At 39.0% G+C, this 19,397-nt stretch overlaps 1 protein-coding gene across 1 annotated transcript; it reads right to left on the bottom strand.

Moving 5' to 3' along the window:
- Window positions 1–1,520: 1,520 nt before the first annotated feature.
- Window positions 1,521–8,144, bottom strand: P2RY1 (purinergic receptor P2Y1). The gene has a single exon (XM_063704312.1). It carries the CDS (start codon window positions 7,156–7,158, stop codon window positions 6,037–6,039), a length of 1,122 nt encoding a protein of 373 aa, XP_063560382.1. The 5' UTR covers window positions 7,159–8,144; the 3' UTR covers window positions 1,521–6,036.
- Window positions 8,145–19,397: the final 11,253 nt, after the last annotated feature.

The raw sequence follows: 19,397 nt of genomic DNA, 5'->3' as shown, positions 1-19,397 counted from the left end.
AATGTTTTAGAAATGAGAACGCCACATTCTTTACTAGCTCCACTTTTGAATGTGAATATTTTAGTCTCACCTATAAACCAAGGTGATGGATTTGGATCATTTCCAAGGTCTCTATCTTTTTTAGTCCGTCTTCTTCATGAATTTTCCAACTTTGCACAGTTGTGATTTCTCCGTATCAGGTAATCAGGAAAGGCAGTGCATTTTTCCCCCTTTGAAGTACCAACAGCCTCCACTTGCCTCCCATCCCCTGTCCCCTACCCACTTCCATTCCCAAAGAGTTGCAGTTCTGTCAGCTGCTCAGCCCAGGGGCCTGACTCCATCCACAGCTGCTGTTAGAACTGTCAGTCCCAGCAGCCATGCTGACTGGGGATGTCAGTCCCCAGGGTCCAGCCCAAGGCAATATAACCTTGCAGGATTAACCAAGTATGCACAGTGTTAACATTAACATGGATTTCTAGTGACATCTGCTTTGTCTGTAATGCCCCATCCTATCAGACTTCTAAGCCATAATAGATCTACTTTGAATTTAGGACAAGCTTTTTGTATTTGATCTGACCATATTTTGGGGAAAAATTCTAAAATCTCCTAAAGAAAGAAAATAAACTTTTCAGATCATTAAAATAGGAGAGGGAATCAAAATGGATATTAACTTGTAGAGAGAAAAGGGTCTCTGACTTTAATCCCTCAGTGATTTCAAAAATCAAAAGGTGCTCAAAGCTTTAGGGTAAATTCTCAAGTCAGAAAGATAATTATCTCCTATATAATTTCTACGTATGTACTAAGACACATACACACACACATACATACATATATGCCCACAGAAAACTCTACTCAAGCTGATGTCAATAAATGAGGATTCCCAAAAGGCAAAGTCTGCATAGTACATCTAATTAAGGAGTTAATACTGACTGACACACGTCTTAAAGGCTGCAAGAAATCTGTATCTTCTACCCACAGGTTTCCCTTATAGAGCACTTATCTGAGCACACACCCAGAAAACCCAACACAGGACCATTGTGCACTTACCTTCTCAACTGAGGTAAAAAAAAGGTAATGCTTTAAGCATGCTCCCATTTCATTGTACACTGTTTTCACTGCGGCACAGACATATTTTTTAACAAACCTGGAAAAAGCAGGTGATGTATGCTAATAAATAGAATCCACAAAGAATTATTAGCGTGGTTACCCTGATTAAAAATTAGATGAGAAAAAATTACAGCCAACATTTTAAACACAGAACACCAGTATGAGAAGTACACATTAAGGTAGCATGAAGTATTTTACAATAAAAAATTAGCTCACATTCCTATTGGCAATTGAATATCAAATATTGATAATTTTACCTATCTTGCACCAGGATTCTACCTTTAACACTGTAGTTTTTAGAGCCCAGTCTTCACCTTAAAAAACAACTGAATTAGTTCAATGTGTTTTACAGTACTTCTCAGTCTGTACATTATTTGTTAAAGTTTGGCAAAATTTGTGAGTATTAACACTGTAATAACATAGAAGCCATCAAACCATGTTTCATAGCTTTATTGAGTCTTTTTCAGTTTTAATTGTCCATGGTAAGTACAGTTCTAGTGACCACAATTATGAAGCTCTGCTCGTACTAAAAATAGCAGATACAAAGTTGGCTGCCATGCCTTACACACACTAAGACACACACACACACACACACACACACACACAAGGTTTTGCATACTCTTACATGCAAACAGTACTATGCTATTATAGGAAATGTACTTTCCTTTTATTAAAAATACAATTACACACAATTAGTCCGGGTTTTGTTAAGCTACCACTGATTTAGATAAACCTGAGAAAGCTCAAAATATCAAGTAACACTGTTTCCATACTGCTCATTCAATGGCACTATCACTCAAAAAGAAATCTAGTTCAATCATCTATATTAAAATCACAGATAATATAAAAATAAACATTTTTTGCAATAGCACTAAAACATACTATAATTCAAATTCACAAATTTTGATATGTAACATATATTCACCTTCATATTAATTTGTGATTATGTGTATAATACAATGTACAACAGAATAAAAAAACTGTAACAGAATTCAGCAGCCAAATAATATACAATTATCACTATAAAACTTGGAATTTAAGTTATCAACTAAATAAAAAAAACCAGATTAAAATCAATAGCAGTGTTGAACTCGCTGGTAGTGTGTACTTTAAAATTCCATCTCAAAACAGTTAAGATTATGCTATCTCACCTTAAGAAGAAGCAACACAAAAAATTAAGTAGAACTAAGCAGCAGTAACTGATTATACCAGCTGCCTCTTTCTCTCCCCATCTCCTTAAAGATTTTCCTTACATTGTAATGTTGTTTATATAATGCCCATCCCACTTGACTGCTAAAACATGACAGATCAACTTTAAATGTAGGACAAGACTTTTGCATTTGGAAAGGGAAGCTTTGACCATATTTAGTGACAATACTCTAAACCTCCTGAAAAGACAACAAAAACTTTTATTTAATATATAAAATGTAGACAATACAGACCCCATTTGGCTAAGATATTTTATATTCACTATCGATCTTATGATAGTCTGACACCAAATTGTGTCTATATAGAAAAAACTTAAATAAAAAGGCAAACATGCAAAAGCACTACTAGGGAAAATTAATCACTTGTATCATGAAACATTTTCATATTTTAGACCAAAAACTGTGAAGACTTAAAACATTCCAAGATACTGATATTTGAAAAGCACTGTAATATACAACTCTTATTTATGTATGCATTATATATTTTGTAAAATACACCAGTTTGACACATTAATATCATACATTGTAATAAATATAATTTACATTAGTATGTTGGATCTTTCATGAAAGTTTTTCAGTCTGTACAACTGAAGGACTGTGAGCTTCTTCAATAAATACTATTACAATAGCTACAACCTGACCAGCAAAGTTTAAGCTTCAATAGATACTAACTAGTATTACATCTTTAAACATTGTCACTAGCCAAATTCCAGCTGCTATAAGCACTGACATCTATAGTATCCAGACAGTTTAGTGTCTTGTCTGAGTAGATTGAGACAATTTACAGGTGACAGGTCCACATCATAATCTGTGAAACTTACAAGATTTTTTTAGCCAAGGAGTGGAATGAAGTCCTGGAAAATACAGTAGCAGATTTCACAGGCTCCTGGCTGTTTAGTTTTCATGCTTTACCATATCCCCCAAGGCCCCAACAATGGATGTCATCCAACTTTTAAATCCATGTGTGTTCTTGAAAGGGTCAACAGTCACATAGCTGGCTGAGCGGCAACATCATGGTTTTAACTCTGAATTCCAACTTGCATGCTGTATTTCTTCTTAGTTTGTCTTTTTGTCATTTCAATGTAAACACAAATTGATGTTCAAAGAGTCAAAGATGCTGATTTGTAAGCAATAAAACACCTTGAATTTGCCATTAAAATATTTTTTGTGGTGTGAAATTTTGTTAGGTAATAAGTTCTATAATGTTAGCAGTTTTTTTATCCAAATGCCAACACATTTCTGCCCTTACTATAAACATACTTCAATCATCATATGACCTGATCGGTTTTTCAGCCAATAGAGATCACTGCTTCATCCTGACCCTCTGTACGTTTTCACCATTGGCACACCTTCCCAGAGGCTTCTTTTGGCTTGGAAGGAGTTGGCAAGATCATTCTTGTTACTATGTGGCATGCATTCACATGTCATCAGTGTCCATATGTGACGTATGAAGCTAAAGAATAAACGCTTTGGAAAAAACATGCCAAGTAGTAAACAAGCATTTCTAGTTACTGTTCACCTCCTCACTGGATCCACACTCACAAAATTCTCTGGACGCTGAAACAATGTACTTAACACATACTCTAAATTAAGCTGAGCATCCTAAGACCTAAAAGAAAGAAAACTAAAGTAAATGGTGAAGAAATACTGTAAAAATGTGTATCATTAGGCTACAAGTTCAAGTCTGGTACAAGTCCTGTAATTTCCATCTTGGTCAGTTTAATGATATTGATCTTGTTTAACAAGGTCAATAAAGTAATGACATATTTTAGATTTTGTCTTGTAGGAATCTAAAACGGATGTTATTTGAGCCTGATGAAGTGAAAACTTTGCTAACCCTCTCTTTCCTCAAAATAAGGAGGTGTAGTAGGTTTCTTCTTGATTTGGTTTCTATAATCCTATGCATTAAAACTGAACATGTAAAAAGAATCGCTGCTTTGGAAGGTTAAATACAGCTTTTCTTCATTGATCTTAGTGGCCAGAGATTGGGTAAAGTGAAGCTACTTTGAAGGTCTCACAAATCCTCAATCTACATAGGCATTGCAAGAACTGAAATCAAGACCTGAATTTCCTGTCATTATGGTCCACAGGGCACTAAGGTTCTTTCTTGCCTTAACATACAGCCCCATGTTGCTCTACTTGTAAAGTGCTTTCAAACAAGTTATGCCACCATCAGTTGCAAACTCTGATGTTGACTTTATGAGGGATAGCTTCCAAAACTAAAAATTCCATTGACACTGGATTTATTTGTTTGGGATTGTCAATTGCATTATCTCACCTTATTATTCTCATTATATAGAATTTGACCATTTCAAGGACTAGACATGCAGCAATTCAATATTCATTAAAGTTATTAACACTGTTGAAGCATTTTACAAATTTTTCATTAATACCTGGCAGAGAACAAATATAATAGAAAACACTGACCAATAGTCTTCTCTCTATTAGTAGTTTGATTAGTACTTTACTTTTCAGTGCTATGGTATCTAGGTACTTTAATTCTCTATATTTCCCTCTCCACATATATGTTTTTTCTTTAAATATTGAGATGTAAGGTTTATTCTATCAATGCAACCTATACAAATTCTATTTCTTCTTTTCATATCGCATTTTGTGTTTTCAAACACTTGGAGGAAGCAACAGTCTTCTCCACCATGATTTTAATTTAAACTAAAGCCCTCATTCTAAAATGTCTTCTGCCCACCCCAGTTGCTTCACACATTTGAGAGTATACTTGGAGGCTATGCCTTGTGGATGACTGTCAACCTCTCCTTTTCTGAAATACTGTCCTCCTGTCCAATATCCTTCAACTTACTAACAGTTATTTGACTTTACTCAATCTTTGGTCTGTAATTTATTTGCAATTCTTAAAATTGTTTTTACAGATGTGAGTGAACACTTGTCCTGGAACACAAACAAAGTCCTAAGGCATTGCACAGCAGTGGGGCAAGTAAATGCTCTTTATCACAAGATGTCTAAGAGAGCTCATGGTGTTTACAAGGAAAATACATGCACCTTAATTATTTTGAATGCATTTTACCAGTACGATAATATATGCAGGCTTTCCCCATTAAACATTTAGCACCCAATATATAATGAGACCTTTTCCAGAAATAACTGGAAAACAATCACTTTTCAGGCTTTTAAATTCATTAGCTTTACTTGTCTATTCAATGCCCTAAAGAAACTCAGTCAACTATCATCTATGCTTATAAGACACTGAAAAAAACACCCCGCTCAGAGATCCATTGATCTGATGCCGGATGAACTGATGAGTTTAGTGTTTTGTTATATACCATGCTAGATATTTCTGAGAATATAGATTTTTTATTCCTACTGTGGATTTTAAAAAAACAATAAAGGCTAGATAAACCACAAACTCAAGTTGCAGGGGGCTAGTTTTCTTAGAGAAATTACTAATATCAAAAACAGCCCCAGTACTCATGTGCACACACACTTTAAACAGAAAAGCCTGCACATTTTAAAGGCAAAAGAGAAAGTAAATGTTTAACTAGGTAGTACTGTTTTATTATACATACTTCTAGTCAGAAGGAAGACAGACTTTGAAAGCAAACCCAAACAAGCTAAGTGTGGATGTGGGCATTTCTATTATTTTTTTAACTCACTATTTTCTTGGTTTGATTTTTTTCTAAACTAGAAAGTTAAAGAGGGGAAAAGTACTTGATTCTGTGAAGCATCCTACCATATTACAACAGAGAGGTGTTTGGAGATTCTTGTGCCTTCACAGGCTTGTATCTCCATTCTGCTTGAACTCAGGTAAAATATTGAGGGTCATGTCTTCACTCTTGGATTGCAAATTTGCCTCACTTCTTCTAGAAGCTTTCCTTGTGGCTCGGGAGAGTCTCCTTCTGAAAGTATCTCCCGCCAAGAAATAGAGAATGGGGTCCACACAACTGTTGAGACTTGCTAGACCTCTTGTCACCTGATACGTGGCATAAACCCTGTCATTGAAAGCACACATTGCTGGGGTCTGAAAATCAAGCCGGGCCCTCAAGTTCATCGTTTTCATCACATGGAAAGGGATGTAAGACACAGCAAAAACAGTCAGTACAATGATCACCAGGTAAATCGATTTTCTCCTCAGAGGAGAGTTGTCCAGATCTTTGTAAATCAAAGCTCTCACAATTAATCCGTAACAGCCCAGAATCAGCACCAAGGGGACACAGAACATGGCCACGGTCGTGCACATGCTGTAGATGAAATAACTTCGCAGGTACTCATCTGAGGTGGTGTCGTAACAGGTGATGGTTTTGTTTTTGCGGACCCCGGTACCTGAGTAGAAGAGGATGGGGGAGATCGCCACCACCACAATGAGCCACACCAGCACGCTGATATAGATTGCGTTCTTCTTTTTGAGCCGGCCCAGGGACTTGAGGGGGTACACCACACCGCTGTACCGGTGGGCACTGATGCATGTCAGAAACAAGATGCTGCCATAGAGGTTCACATGAAAGATGAACCTCTGCAGTTTACACATGGCATCCCCGAAGATCCAGTCTGTTTTATTGAAGTAGTAGAAGATCAGGGCTGGCAGAGTCAGCACGTACAAGAAGTCGGCCAGAGCCAAGTTGAACATGTACACGGAGATGCCGCTCCAGGGCTTCATGTGGAAGACGAACATCCAGATGGCCACGCTGTTGCCCAGGAAGCCGATGATGAATACCAAGATGTAGACAGCCGGCAGGTAGTAAAACTGGAAGCCCGTCTTGGTCAAGGCGCATTTGAACGACGAGGAGACGGCGGCAGTGGAGGCGACCGTGCTGTTCCCCCAGGACGAACCCGGACCGGCCAGGAAGGCAGCGTCCGTCCCGTTGGGGACAGCCGGCCACAGCACCTCGGTCATTCTCTCCTCCTCGACTTAGGCGGCGGCTCCGAGGGGTAGGAGGCGGCGAGAGGGCAGCGGCGGCCAGGGGCGCAGCAAGCATCGGAAAAGCCAGCGAGCGGAAGGGAGCAGGCGAACTGGATCCCCGCGGGAGGGGGCGCGCAGGGGCTCGCCCACGCCAGCTCTGGCCGCGCGTTCGCCGCGGGCCATGAAATCCGCCCCGGGCCGCCACCGAACTGGGCTATCGGGCAAGCCAGCAACTTCTCCGTCCGCTGGCAACGCCGAGCTTACACAACAGGGCGCGCAGGGAACCGCCGCGGATAACTTTCCGACTGCGCTTTCCCGAGGGGCCGCGGGTCCGCGCTGCAGAGCGCGCCAGAGGCGCAGCGAGGTCAAGGGAAACTCGCTCTGCAGGGCTCTAGCTTGGGGAGGGTGCTCCCCAGCCTCCTTGGCTCAAAGATCAACTTAATTGGGGGCATCTTCCTCCTCCCTACCTTAGAAACGTGCAGCTGAGTTTCGGGGCGTCTAACCGCTTCCTCCGCCCACCCTGAGCTCAGCTCCTGGCAGCCATCGGAGCGCGCGTGGCCGCAGACTCGTGCGCTTCTGCAGCGCGTCCCGTTCGGCGTCCGCGCAGTTCAGGCGCCCCTTCCCCAGGCCCACCTCTGTCCGGAGTGCCGGGGTTAGGCGGGAGAGCTGAGCTCCCGAGAGGGTGGGCGGAGTTTGGGCACCGGGGCGAGTCCGCACTCCGCGGGGAGGCGAGGGGCGTGCCTCCGCCGAGCTCGCCCAGCAGCCAGCCCGCGTCCTCTAGGGCTCAGTGGGAAGCAGGAGGCGTCTTCTGGGGAGCAGGTCTCCGCCGAGGCCGAATGTGTTCAGCCTCTGCCGGCACGCTGCTACCGGAGTCGGCGGCGAGGGAGAGGGGTGCGCTCCAAGGTGACTGCTGGCAGGCGATTGGCCCGCGAGCGCTCCTTCCCTCTTCCGCCAGCTATCTCGGCAAAGTGAAGTTGCTGACACACAGGAAACCCTTCCGACCGCTTAGAGCCTTCTGCCTACAACCCCAGAGCCGACCAGTCCGTGGCAGAAGCCTCTAGGGCCCTCGAGAACCACGCCAGGTGTTTTCAAGCTCCAAGCAACCAGGAGTCCCTAGCTGGGAACGCCTGGCATTGCAGAGCGCCTAGCTTTGCCGGGACCGGATTTCTGGCACATGCAGGAACCTGCTATTCCAAGAGGGCGCGAGCCTCCAAAGGAATGAGGGTTGGGAGAGGAGTGGAGAACTCTGTTTCGCCCTTCTTACCTTTTTTTTTTTTTTTGTTTAATTCTAGTACTGTTTTTTCTTAATTACCCAAATGCTAATAAACCCACGTCATTAATAACATCAACGTGAGAATTCCCAAAATAGTCTTGTAAAGATATTACTAGTCCATATTGCACATTGCTTCAGCACAAATTTGTCGTCGTAGATACTTAACACCTATCAGACAAGACAAGCTCTCCAAATCCTCCTGTTCAGTACATTTAAAGATCAGAAGCTACAATGAAAAAAAAAATTCGAAATTTATACCTTTGAAAGTAATTTGAATGCCAAATGCAATACATTTATATTGATAGACGTAAAAGACGGTTATAATTCCAAAGTGACTAAGGTATGGTTTTGGTAGGGGGTGGCGGGGGGAGGGGGTATTTCCAATTATATTTCTTTAAGTTAAAGTGATTAGTTACAATTACCTCTAGTATCTTAAAAATACAGACTTGGGACTTCCTTAATTACTACATTTACTGACAAACTCGTTTTCTTGCCTTGAATGTAAATTTTAAGCAATGCACTTCAAAAATGTATTTGAGCAAGTTTAATTGGAAACTAAATGAAATATTAGCTGTTCAGGAACATATATAAATGGACCCGCACAGGAATGGAATCTAGCACTTCTTGACAAGTTACTAATTAATGTATTTTTACATGACACATTAACAAAAGCTTTTCTCTTAGAGGAAAAAAATCCAAAAAGAAAATATCTGCAAAATATATAACATCAAGATTTCTTTCTGGTCCCAGATGCTACATGATAGTGTTCCCTTAAAAAATAAAGGAAAACCACGAGCTCCTGGCTTTGATACCACAGAGGAAAATATCCCCCACAAGATCCAGATGGTTCTTTAGAGGAACACATATAGGAAGGAGCATATCTTAGCACATGGTATGAATACACTGGGTTTTGAATTGTAGTCAATTGAACAGCATAAAAATTAATAATAAAACAAGAGTAAATAATTCAAGTAAAGAGTGTGAATGAGGTTGTCTTGAAAAGTCTTACTTTTTGTGTTTCCTTCCAATCTCCTAATTATATGAGTCTATGATTCTGAGCCTTAACATGAAACATATGTGTATTGTTTGATTAGTATGGTACTAGGTGGGATGATTGTCTATTAAGAGAGAAAAGGAAGCAAAGAAAACCATTAAGAGTTCCAGGGGTACTCAATAGGTCTTAAGTCCTCACTCCCTTGCATTTTTTATTTGCAACCTAGGCAATATCTAACTTCACTCAGAAGTTTGTTGCAAATGCATTAACTCATAATGTGAGTGTTTTGAAATGTACACTTAGTCCAGATACCATTAAGTACTTGCAGAAAACTGATACCTTACTAGGAATTGGGGGATAGTTGTTTTAAGTGCACCACAGACTTTTTAAAAAATGAAGTTAAAAAATAAATTTTGGGCCGGGCGCTGTGGCTCACGCCTGTAATCCCAGCACTTTAGGAGGCCGAGGTGGGCAGATCACGAGGTCAGGAGATGGAGACCATCCTGGCTAACACGGTGAAACCCCCTCTGTACTAAAAATACAAAAAATTAGCCGGGTGTGGTAGCGGGCACCTGTAGTCCCAGCTACTCGGGAGGCTGAGGCAGAAGAATGGTGTGAACCCGGGAGGTGGAGCTTGCAGTGAGCCGAGATCGAGCCACTGCACTCCAGCCTGGGCGACAGAGCGAGACTCCGTCTCAAAAAAAATAAATAAATAAATAAAGTTTGTAAGCATTGCTTTTGCATTCAACATATTTAACTACACAGTTATGTTTCAGTTATGCTTTAAATCAAAATTTTGCCTTGTGGGAATAAGTTACATATATTCAGTAATTACCATAACTTTCTATTTGTAAAACATTCAACTATTATTAATGAAGAAAAAATCTAAGAATCATTATTCACATTTGAACACCAATTATAGATGGCTTAAAGACATGATAAAAAATTCTTACATATTTGAGTGACATCCCTAAGCATTCCATGTTAATTTTTTTTTTTTTTTTTTTTTTTTTTTGAGATGGAGTCTTTGTCGCCCAGGCTGGAGTGCAGTGGCGCAATCTCAGCTCACTGCAAGCTCCACATCCCGGGTTCATGCCATTCTCCTGCCTGGCGTGGGACTACAGGCGCCCGCCACCATGCCCGACTAATTTTTTTGTATTTTCAGTAGAGAAGGGGTTTTCACAGTGTTAGTTAGCCAGGATGGTCTTGATCTCCTGACCTCATGATCCGCCCGCCTCAGCCTCCCAAAGTCCTGGGATTACAGGCGTGCATGAGCCACCGCGCCCGGCCTGCCATTACTTTTAATGGCAGTCTTGGACTCATAAACAAAAAGGTTGCCCTTCTTATGCCCTTATGTTTAAGTAACAGTGTAAGAACCTGACTTCAAGAGATATACAATTTAGTTGGAAATGCAAATAATATATATAGCTAACCATAATAGTAAATATAACAATAGCAATAAAAATAGGCCTTTGCTGTACACTCAAGTACTGTGTACATGTAAAAAGGTTTATCTCTTTTCACCCTTAAAATATGCATGATGATATTTGGCCATTGTATTCCCATTTTATAAGTGATGAAACTAAGGTACAGGGAGGTTAAGTAATTCACCCATAGTCACACAGTAGATACTGGGATTTAAATGTAGGCTATTTGTCACTGAAGTCTATGCATTCAGCCACTATCCCATGATGAAAAAAAGCAAATACGGGGCACTGATAGAAAAGTTAACTTTTAGTGGCCAGCACAGATTGAGTTTAGAAAGCATTACTCCCAGAAGCCTTCCCTCAGGAGAGAAAATTCTAAGCCAGTTATTGAAGTTATTGATAGTCAAAGAGTATTTCAGAAGCTTCTAAATATTCCACTTCTCTACATAGGCTTCTTAAAAATAGCCAGCGATTTACATATAACCTGAGAGAGAAAATCACTGGGACATCAGATCTGTTGAGTTTTAGACTCATAAACAAAAAGGTTGCCCTTATCATGTTTACAAAGATTTTTATCACCATATTTAGAAAATCTCTACTTTCTTTTTCTTTAAGCCACAGAAAATCCAACAATCATTAAGAATGGGAAAATCATTGGAAAAATTCCAATTGAGGGCCACAGGCAGAAAAGGGAAAAAGAAACTTCTCATAAACATAAAATATGAAATCTCCCATCTGAGTAGAGACCAGAAAACAATCAGATTTGACTAAATAAATATCATACCACAAATGCTAAACCTAATTCTGGTAGCAATATGAAGGAAGTTGTGAGCTGATAGGTAAGACAGCTGTTAGGATTTACGGAGGAGAGACGATGAGACCCTGATTTATGAGATAAAGGTTCATCTCATATCCTTTAGAAGGATATCATTAGGATATCCTTCTAAATTGAACTTCTGAGATTCACTTTAGGAAAGGGAGGAGACCCTTTCCTTCCCCAAGAAGAAAATAAGAGAAAGAAATAGGAGAAGTGTAAGGAATTCCCAGCTGATGTCCTCCAATGAAGTAGGAGAAGGAGAAGGCTAAGATGGAGCAGAATTGGAAAGAGAGTATACAGAGAAAAAATTAGGATTGTCCTGTGCCAAGGAGGGCCCAGCTGCTCCTATAAATTATACACTTGTCATGGATCCAATCAGTAGGCTTCCTGAAATTTATTTCATTTAGAATCACAGCAGGGGTATAGGACACAGAATATACCCAGCAGGATTGATCTGAAGTTGAGTGAGGAAAAAGGGAGAAGAGAGCAAGAGAGCAAGAAACAGGATGCCAGCGGGGAGAGGGGAGAGGAAATAATAATAATAATAATAATAATAATAATAATAATAATAATAATAATAATAAAAAGCAGACAGTGAAATGAAGAAGAAGAGGAAGAAGTGGGAGAGGGAGGAGGAAGAGGGAGGTACAGGAGGAGAAATAGTGCCTGAACAGTATTTGGGGGACAGAGGAAGAGAAAGCAAGATACTTGCACAGGCATAGGAAGAAGGTTTCGGAAATATCACTGAGCATAGCTTTTCTATTATTTAGGTTTAAATCTGGGTGTGTTGGGAGGTGCCTGGAAGGTGGTGAGATGATGCAAGCTATGCAGTCATGTGGCCAATGTCCCTATTGAATCATATGTCATTGAGCTAAGTTCTCTATGTGTGCCTTTTCACTTACAAGTACCTGTCAGATCCCAGGCCACCTAAACCTTCTTCCATCCTTAGAAAGTTTCTTGCTTCCAAAGTTAAGAATAAGTATTCAAGGGAACTCCTTTCTTATACTTCCTTTTAAAATATTTACTTCTCTTATCTCATCTACATGAAGCCCTAGTCCCTAGTCCTGAGCACTTTACAATACTTTCAAAAAGCATTTTTGTTAAAATACAAAGTAAAAAACTTTAGTCCATCCTGTCTTGTAGAACTTTCTCTAATCATCCTTGTCTGATAAAAATTTCCTTTTCTGTCTTTGTCTTTGACATCTCTGTTTTATTAAAGGTGTGTCTTAGAACATTTACTGATAACAGACTAGAAATCCTGTATTACATGCCAGCTGTTCTACAATTTCCTTATATACTTAGCATTTTAAGAAAACAGAGAAATAAATATTTATAAAGCCTGGGGGTACACAAGTATCTTTAGAGCCAGTTGCTTAAATCTTTGGTCTTATACCATAATTATGAAACCATACGGAGTTCCTATGATACCACCAAGAATAAAAATATGACATTATTTGAGAGTTATTTGTCATTATTACATCTATCATATGTCAATTACTGATTTTTGGTACATCTGTATTTTGAATACATAAGCTTAATTCCAAGTAAGCAAATGAAAATCATGTGTAAGAATAAAGAAATACCCCTGTTTTTCTTATGTAAGTCACATCTTCCATCAGTTTACTCCTGGGATGTTGATCTCAATTATGTCCTGAGTGTTTCACACTTTTCAAGATTAAAGTTAATTGCAGTTGGTGTCACCTTTCAGATTTTGGAATTTGTTTCTCCAAAGAGTTGGTGACAAATTTTCACCAGAAGCACCGAAAATATAAACTAACTTTAAAAAGATGAGCATTAATTGTATCCGTTTTTATAAATTATTCTGGTGCTACTTTTAGTTGAAATTCTTGTGGAAAAGCTGGCAAAATAAGTTAATTCCAGACAGTCTTCTTATAACAAGCCAAAATTTAGACATTCTTATGGAAAGATATCTGGGTAGCCAAAGACAGCACCAAATGAGTCAACCTAGTAAGAAGAAATAGTCCCATACATTGTTTATAAAATAAAATCAATATATAAACAGTTATTTGTAGTTAGAAAAGAACCAACATAGAGACTAGGTAATGCTTCAGGCAAACAATAATCAGTTACTTCCTGATATACTTATGTTTTCAATGATAGAGTTTAGCAGAACCTCAGTATCTCAAATTAGTTTTGTTTTTCTTCATTTTTCAGCCTTAGTTCTAGACACCTGATACCGCAGCTAAATATTTATCTTACAGATCCTCATAGTGATAATAACTACCTGAGTAAAATACTAATTTCCTCACTGGAAACATCTACTTTGAGTCTCACTCAAGTGAGACTTGATGTGCATTCAGATCACCCAGGGGATTTTCCTAAAACACAGTTTTAAGTATGAGATGGGGCCAAAGCGTTTGCATTTCTAAGAAGTTCCCTTTGACATCCAAGCTCCTCATCCAGCCACTACATTCTGAGTAGCAAGGTTTTATGTGATCTTGCCTGACATTGCTTTGTATGCCAATTTAAAAATGCTATAGCTGCTTCTGTCCAGGACTAACATGCCTGAAGGGTTTAGGAAACTTGAATTGTGACATACATGTGCCAGGCACTGTTTAGAGTGCTTTTTATGGATTAGTTCATGGCACATGGTTAAACCCACAGGCTTGGAGAAGAGACAGAACTGGGTTCAAAGGTCAGCTAGGGCCACTTACAAGCTGTATACCTAAGATACATTGCCAAACTTGTCTTGCGTTAATGTTTCTATCAAATAATCCTTATATGACAATATAGCTGTGAGAATGTGTTCTTGTATGTAAAGTGTTTAGGACTGTGCCTAGCAAATAGTAAGTGCAAAATAAATGGTAGCTATAATTATTATGGTTATCATCATTATTATTTATAATAGACTCGTTGTTTTTACATTAACGGGTGTATCTTGATAAGGAGGCATTTGGATATAAGAAACCAAATCCATCAAAACCAGCATCAGCAAATATAGTGACTTTACTGGGTAAATAAAAGAGTACGAGCTTACAAGGAAGTGGGCATAGGAAATTGAAAATCAAGAATTTTGCCTACTCTCTCCACTTCACAGGCAAAGGATCCCTGTTCTCTGCCTTTCTCTGTTCAACTACTCACTTTTCTTTCCTTACCTCCTTTTCTTTTTCCTCCCCTCCCTTTCCTTTTCTCTGTTGACCAGTTCTCTCTCTTTCTGTATGGACATGACTCAATGTGGATACTCAAAACCTGGCCTTATATCCAATGATAGATTCCTGAGGAAAATCTGAATAGTATGGTTCAGTTCACTTTGGCCTGGAGGAGAAGGGGATGGGCCACGTGATCAGAGCCTTCCTGCCTTCCTCCAGGGTCTGAGTTGACAGACCTCAAGGAGAAAAAAGAATGGCAAGCTACTAGCTACTTAGGTGATATTGGAGCAGAGAGGATCAACTAATGAGATAATTACCATCTCTGGTGTAGAAAGCAATGTGACCATGGATGTGATTGGTGGGTTGGAGGGGAGAGGAGAAAAAGAAGAGTTTCAAGAAATGCAGCTGTGGCAGGCAAATCTCCAGGCAAATTCCAGGAGAGTTGTACCTGTGACCGTGCAGGGACTGGTGGGAAAAACAGTGCTCCCAGAGAGATGAACACAGGCCCTGGGAGCCTGCTGCATTCTTCCGCCTTGCTTTAGTGGAGAGATTGGTGAAAATTAACTGCCAAGGAGTACACTCAAGTAGAGGTCTCCAGAGAAAATGAAGAAACTGGGCAGAATGAATGGACTAAGGAGGGAGAAGGCCAAAAAATACTATTGTATCATCCAGTTTGCCTTAGCCGAAGGTGTAAGGAGAAAAGTATGATAGAAAGAAAGAAAATAACCTTGGCATTTCTGCTTGGAAAGTGGAAGGCTTTCTTCAATGAAAGATAAGTTATGAGGTCCTGCTTCCATCACAAAAACCAGCCACAGGGCATGTAATTGCTACTGGGACTCTATTAATTCAGTTGAGAGTAACCAAAAGGACATATTTATAGTAATTCGAGTCCCTGGAAATAAGGAGTTTGACATGAGCTTCAGAGCAGCAGAGAAATCGCATTTGGTTTACAGAATGAGTGCCTCAGGAGAAAGAGGAAAGCAAGGCTGGAAAAAGTTTGTGGTGATTGTGTTAACCAGTCCTGGGTAAAGGCTATGTTTATTCTCTTCAGGCATGAAATATTGGCTGTCAGAGACATTAGTAAGATACCATGCAAGGTTAGCATCACCCAACAACATGGCAGATTGATGAGGGTTTGGTTTTGAAAATGTATGTGTGAAGGACAGTCGTGGCAAGGTGGAGCTGAGCTTAACTACTGACTGAATTCTTTTCATTAGAGACAGGCAAAGATTGTCACCAGAGTGGGGCCACTCGGAGGAATACCCAACATAGACTTTACAAAGTCATAAACTGAGTGTGCAGGAAGTAAGGGAAGGTAGTTTAGGAATGAAGGATAAGGTTGGTGTTCTTAGTTAACAAAAAGGAAAGGAAAAATTATGTATAGTTTTACTGGGAGGAAGGTCACCTTTATAGTATTCACCCAAGAGCATGTTATAATCAATGAAAGGGGAAATGAAAGAACGGGTGACATCTGCTGCTGGTAACATCTGCTCAAAATAAATGCAGGAAAAGGATGTGGGGCTCTAAGAGAAGGGAAGGACATGGAATAGGCATCTCAAGAGCAGATGGGGAAATAAAACAGTTGCCACTCAGGCCATGGTGGGAAAAGGAAAAGGGAAACAGACACAGCAGGTAGGATAAATAAGAGGTAGGTCCGTAAATCAGCTGGGACTTTTTTTCCTTTTGAAGGAAAGAAGACAAACTCTCCCTATCTCAGAAAAGACCATTTTGATTAGAAGCACTTAGAGTTAGAATATGAGAGAGAGAAGGGAACCCATTCCATTTTCCTTGTAGAAGGAAAGACTGTAGAAGAAATATATCATTATGAAGATGTAAATATACAACATTAAATATATTATGTGTAAAAAGGTTCTATGAGGAAATTGTTGTATGAGGAATATGGTATATGGTGATATATAAGGAGATGTATTAAGGAAATGAGCTGTAAATTTTTGGGCAATGAGGGGAGGCCAAAAAAAAAAGGAGTAAGTGGTAAAAGAAAAGTTGGGCCTTAAAGAAACCCTTTAAGAACTGATAAACTTCCTACAAGTCTGGATAAAGCAGAACCTAAAGATAAAACATGTAATAACTTAAGGCCTCAAAAGACTGATTATATGACTATAGCACCCTGAAATGAAAAGCACACGTGTATGCATACACGTGTGTGTGTATGTATGTGTGTGTGTGACAGAAAGAAGCAGGATTGAAAATGAAGGAAGGGAGACTTGTGTGGCTCTTTGGTAAGGGAAGCTGGAGGACTATTGATTATCGTGTGGAACATCTCAAATTTGATTGGGAAAGCTGTGGCTTACTGCCAGGGTCACAGCACCAAAGAAAGAAAGAATTTAATTGTTATCAGACTTCCTCATTCTGGAAAGGAATGATGTGATGGCATTTTTAGAGAGGAAAGTGTTTCTAATTTAATGGCATCAACTACATTCCTTTTGTAGACTGCTTGAACAAACTGTTTCTTATATTTTTGGCGTATGTGAGCCTGTTAGAATGACAAGTATGATGAAATAAAGAGACTTACCAATCACTTTTAAAGTGTATTTCATTCCTAACAAAAATGACTCAACTAATTACCCAGGAATAGGATTTTTGTAAATACTGCAGAGATGTCAAACACACACGTGCACACATGCTTGCACATACTCACATACAGAAAAACAGTTGCAAGCTTCCACACCCTAGAGCAATCAGTGTTAACACCTACTCAAGTTGTTAACTCAAGGTGCTCTAGGGTATAGTCCAAGAGATTTTTTCCCCTTTAATTATATTCATGTGAATATATATTTATGTGTATATCATAAATCGGGTTGCATTCTGCCTTCCTGTCAGTATAGATACATATCTTACCTTTTTCTAAAGGATGACAGGATACAAATAATATTAAGAAGGTAAACGAATGAAAACTAGAGTGTACTGGCAATCCTAAACAGGAAAGACTGACACAACAGCGGAAAGCTTGATACCCAAAACACAGGGAAGCAGTGTAAAGGGAGGAAGAGAGCTAGATTTCCTTAAGAGATATCATGGTGCAGCAATTAAGTTTAGATCAAGAATCTGAATTAGGTAAACCATCATTTTCTTTCCAGTAACAAAGATAAAGCTCTTAACCCTTAAGTGACTGCAAAATCTTTATATCCCAACATTCTCTGCTCAGAAGTTATTGGATGGAAAGGAATTGAAATGGTAGATGGCATAAATATGTAGCATTTTTACATAGTTCTAAATGAAACTTTAAAAAATCAAACATAAAAGACAGCATGTAAGATACAAAAATGAAAGAGATTATAGTGTGAATCCATTAAAAGAACAAAGATGAAAACATAAAGACAGTAAATAACACAAGGAACAAGTATTCAAAAATACATCAGTAAGAAGTTGTAATAAGAGTCATTAAACACAACAACAAGACCAAAAAAATTCTTTATTGGAAAATATAAGGAAGATCCAAAGAGAAACTGAAAATCGGAAACAGGAAAGTAGACATAATAAAAAATAATAAATAGGTGTTTTTGAAAATAGGGTGAGCTAAGCTGAGTGGTTTAGGGTATAGTGGTTATTCACAGCCATTACCAAGATGATTATAAAAATAACAGCAAATATTTAGTGAGCACTTACTGTGCCAAGTCCACAGCACTTTACATTTTTTTCCAATTTAATCTTCACAGATAATGAAAAGGTAGTTATCTGCTGAAGAGTTAGGGTTTTATAGAAACAGAAAACAGAAAAAAAAAGGAAACAGGAGAAAATAAAGGCATTGAGACAAAGGCAAGGATCATAAACTTAAAAAGGAATATATGGCAAGTTAAATAAGAATAAATGTCAAAGTAAATCAATAAAATTAAAAGCTGCTGAATTTGACAATGAGGGTATAAAAAATCTCATTAGCTATAGGAAATAAAACTAGGGCAAAGCAGAGATACCATGTAGAAAGTTTTGTAAAAAAAATAATAACTCAAACTCCTAATTAAAACCAATATATGAAAACATGGCAGTTCTCCAAAAGAAGCATGTAAGGATAAAGTACCTCCTAATACCGAAACAGATTACAGAAAAAGATTTGGGAGCCAGATGGCTGAGATTATTAACTAGAGGAGTCACAGGAAGGGAGCTGGGAGGAGCAGGCAAGATGGAGGTTTAAATAAAAATTTACTGGGTATTATTAGAAGGAAAAGAAAGGATCAGAAGGTCCTAATCATGGGGATAAAGTCCTTCCGGGAGAGCAGAAATGTAGAAGCCTATAAATGAGTGAGGGAGACAGGAGGACGTGCCAAGTGGGAAAAACCACATTGTAGAAAGGATGAGTACACCACATCACAGAAAACAGAAAGAAAGAATTGAAGGGAAAAGAAAATGTAAGAAATTGATTTTCAGAGCCATGCAAATTGTTGGTTAAGGGTAGAGTAATAAATGCAAATACAACTAGTACTTTTAAATGCACTTGTGACCCTAAATATGTAAGATAAAATATTACATGTGGAAAATAAACATTAAAACTCAAACACTATTTCATTTGCTAAATTCTGGATTATGAGTAAATGGGATCCATTAGGCTCAAGGTATTGAAAATATTAGGGTTACTCCAATGGCTTTCTTGTGATAG

Source organism: Gorilla gorilla, chromosome 2, assembly GCF_029281585.2.
Source record: "Gorilla gorilla gorilla isolate KB3781 chromosome 2, NHGRI_mGorGor1-v2.1_pri, whole genome shotgun sequence".
In the NCBI taxonomy this organism is placed as follows: domain Eukaryota; kingdom Metazoa; phylum Chordata; class Mammalia; order Primates; family Hominidae; genus Gorilla; species Gorilla gorilla.
The sequence above is the reverse complement of the archived record's forward strand: the minus strand, read 5'-3'. Positions and strand labels throughout refer to the sequence as shown.

What these genes read in the sequence shown, in the direction of transcription:
- P2RY1 (XM_063704312.1), bottom strand. Translation starts at nt 7,158, where the DNA reads ATGACCGAGGTGCTGTGGCCGGCTGTCCCCAACGGGACGGACGCTGCC.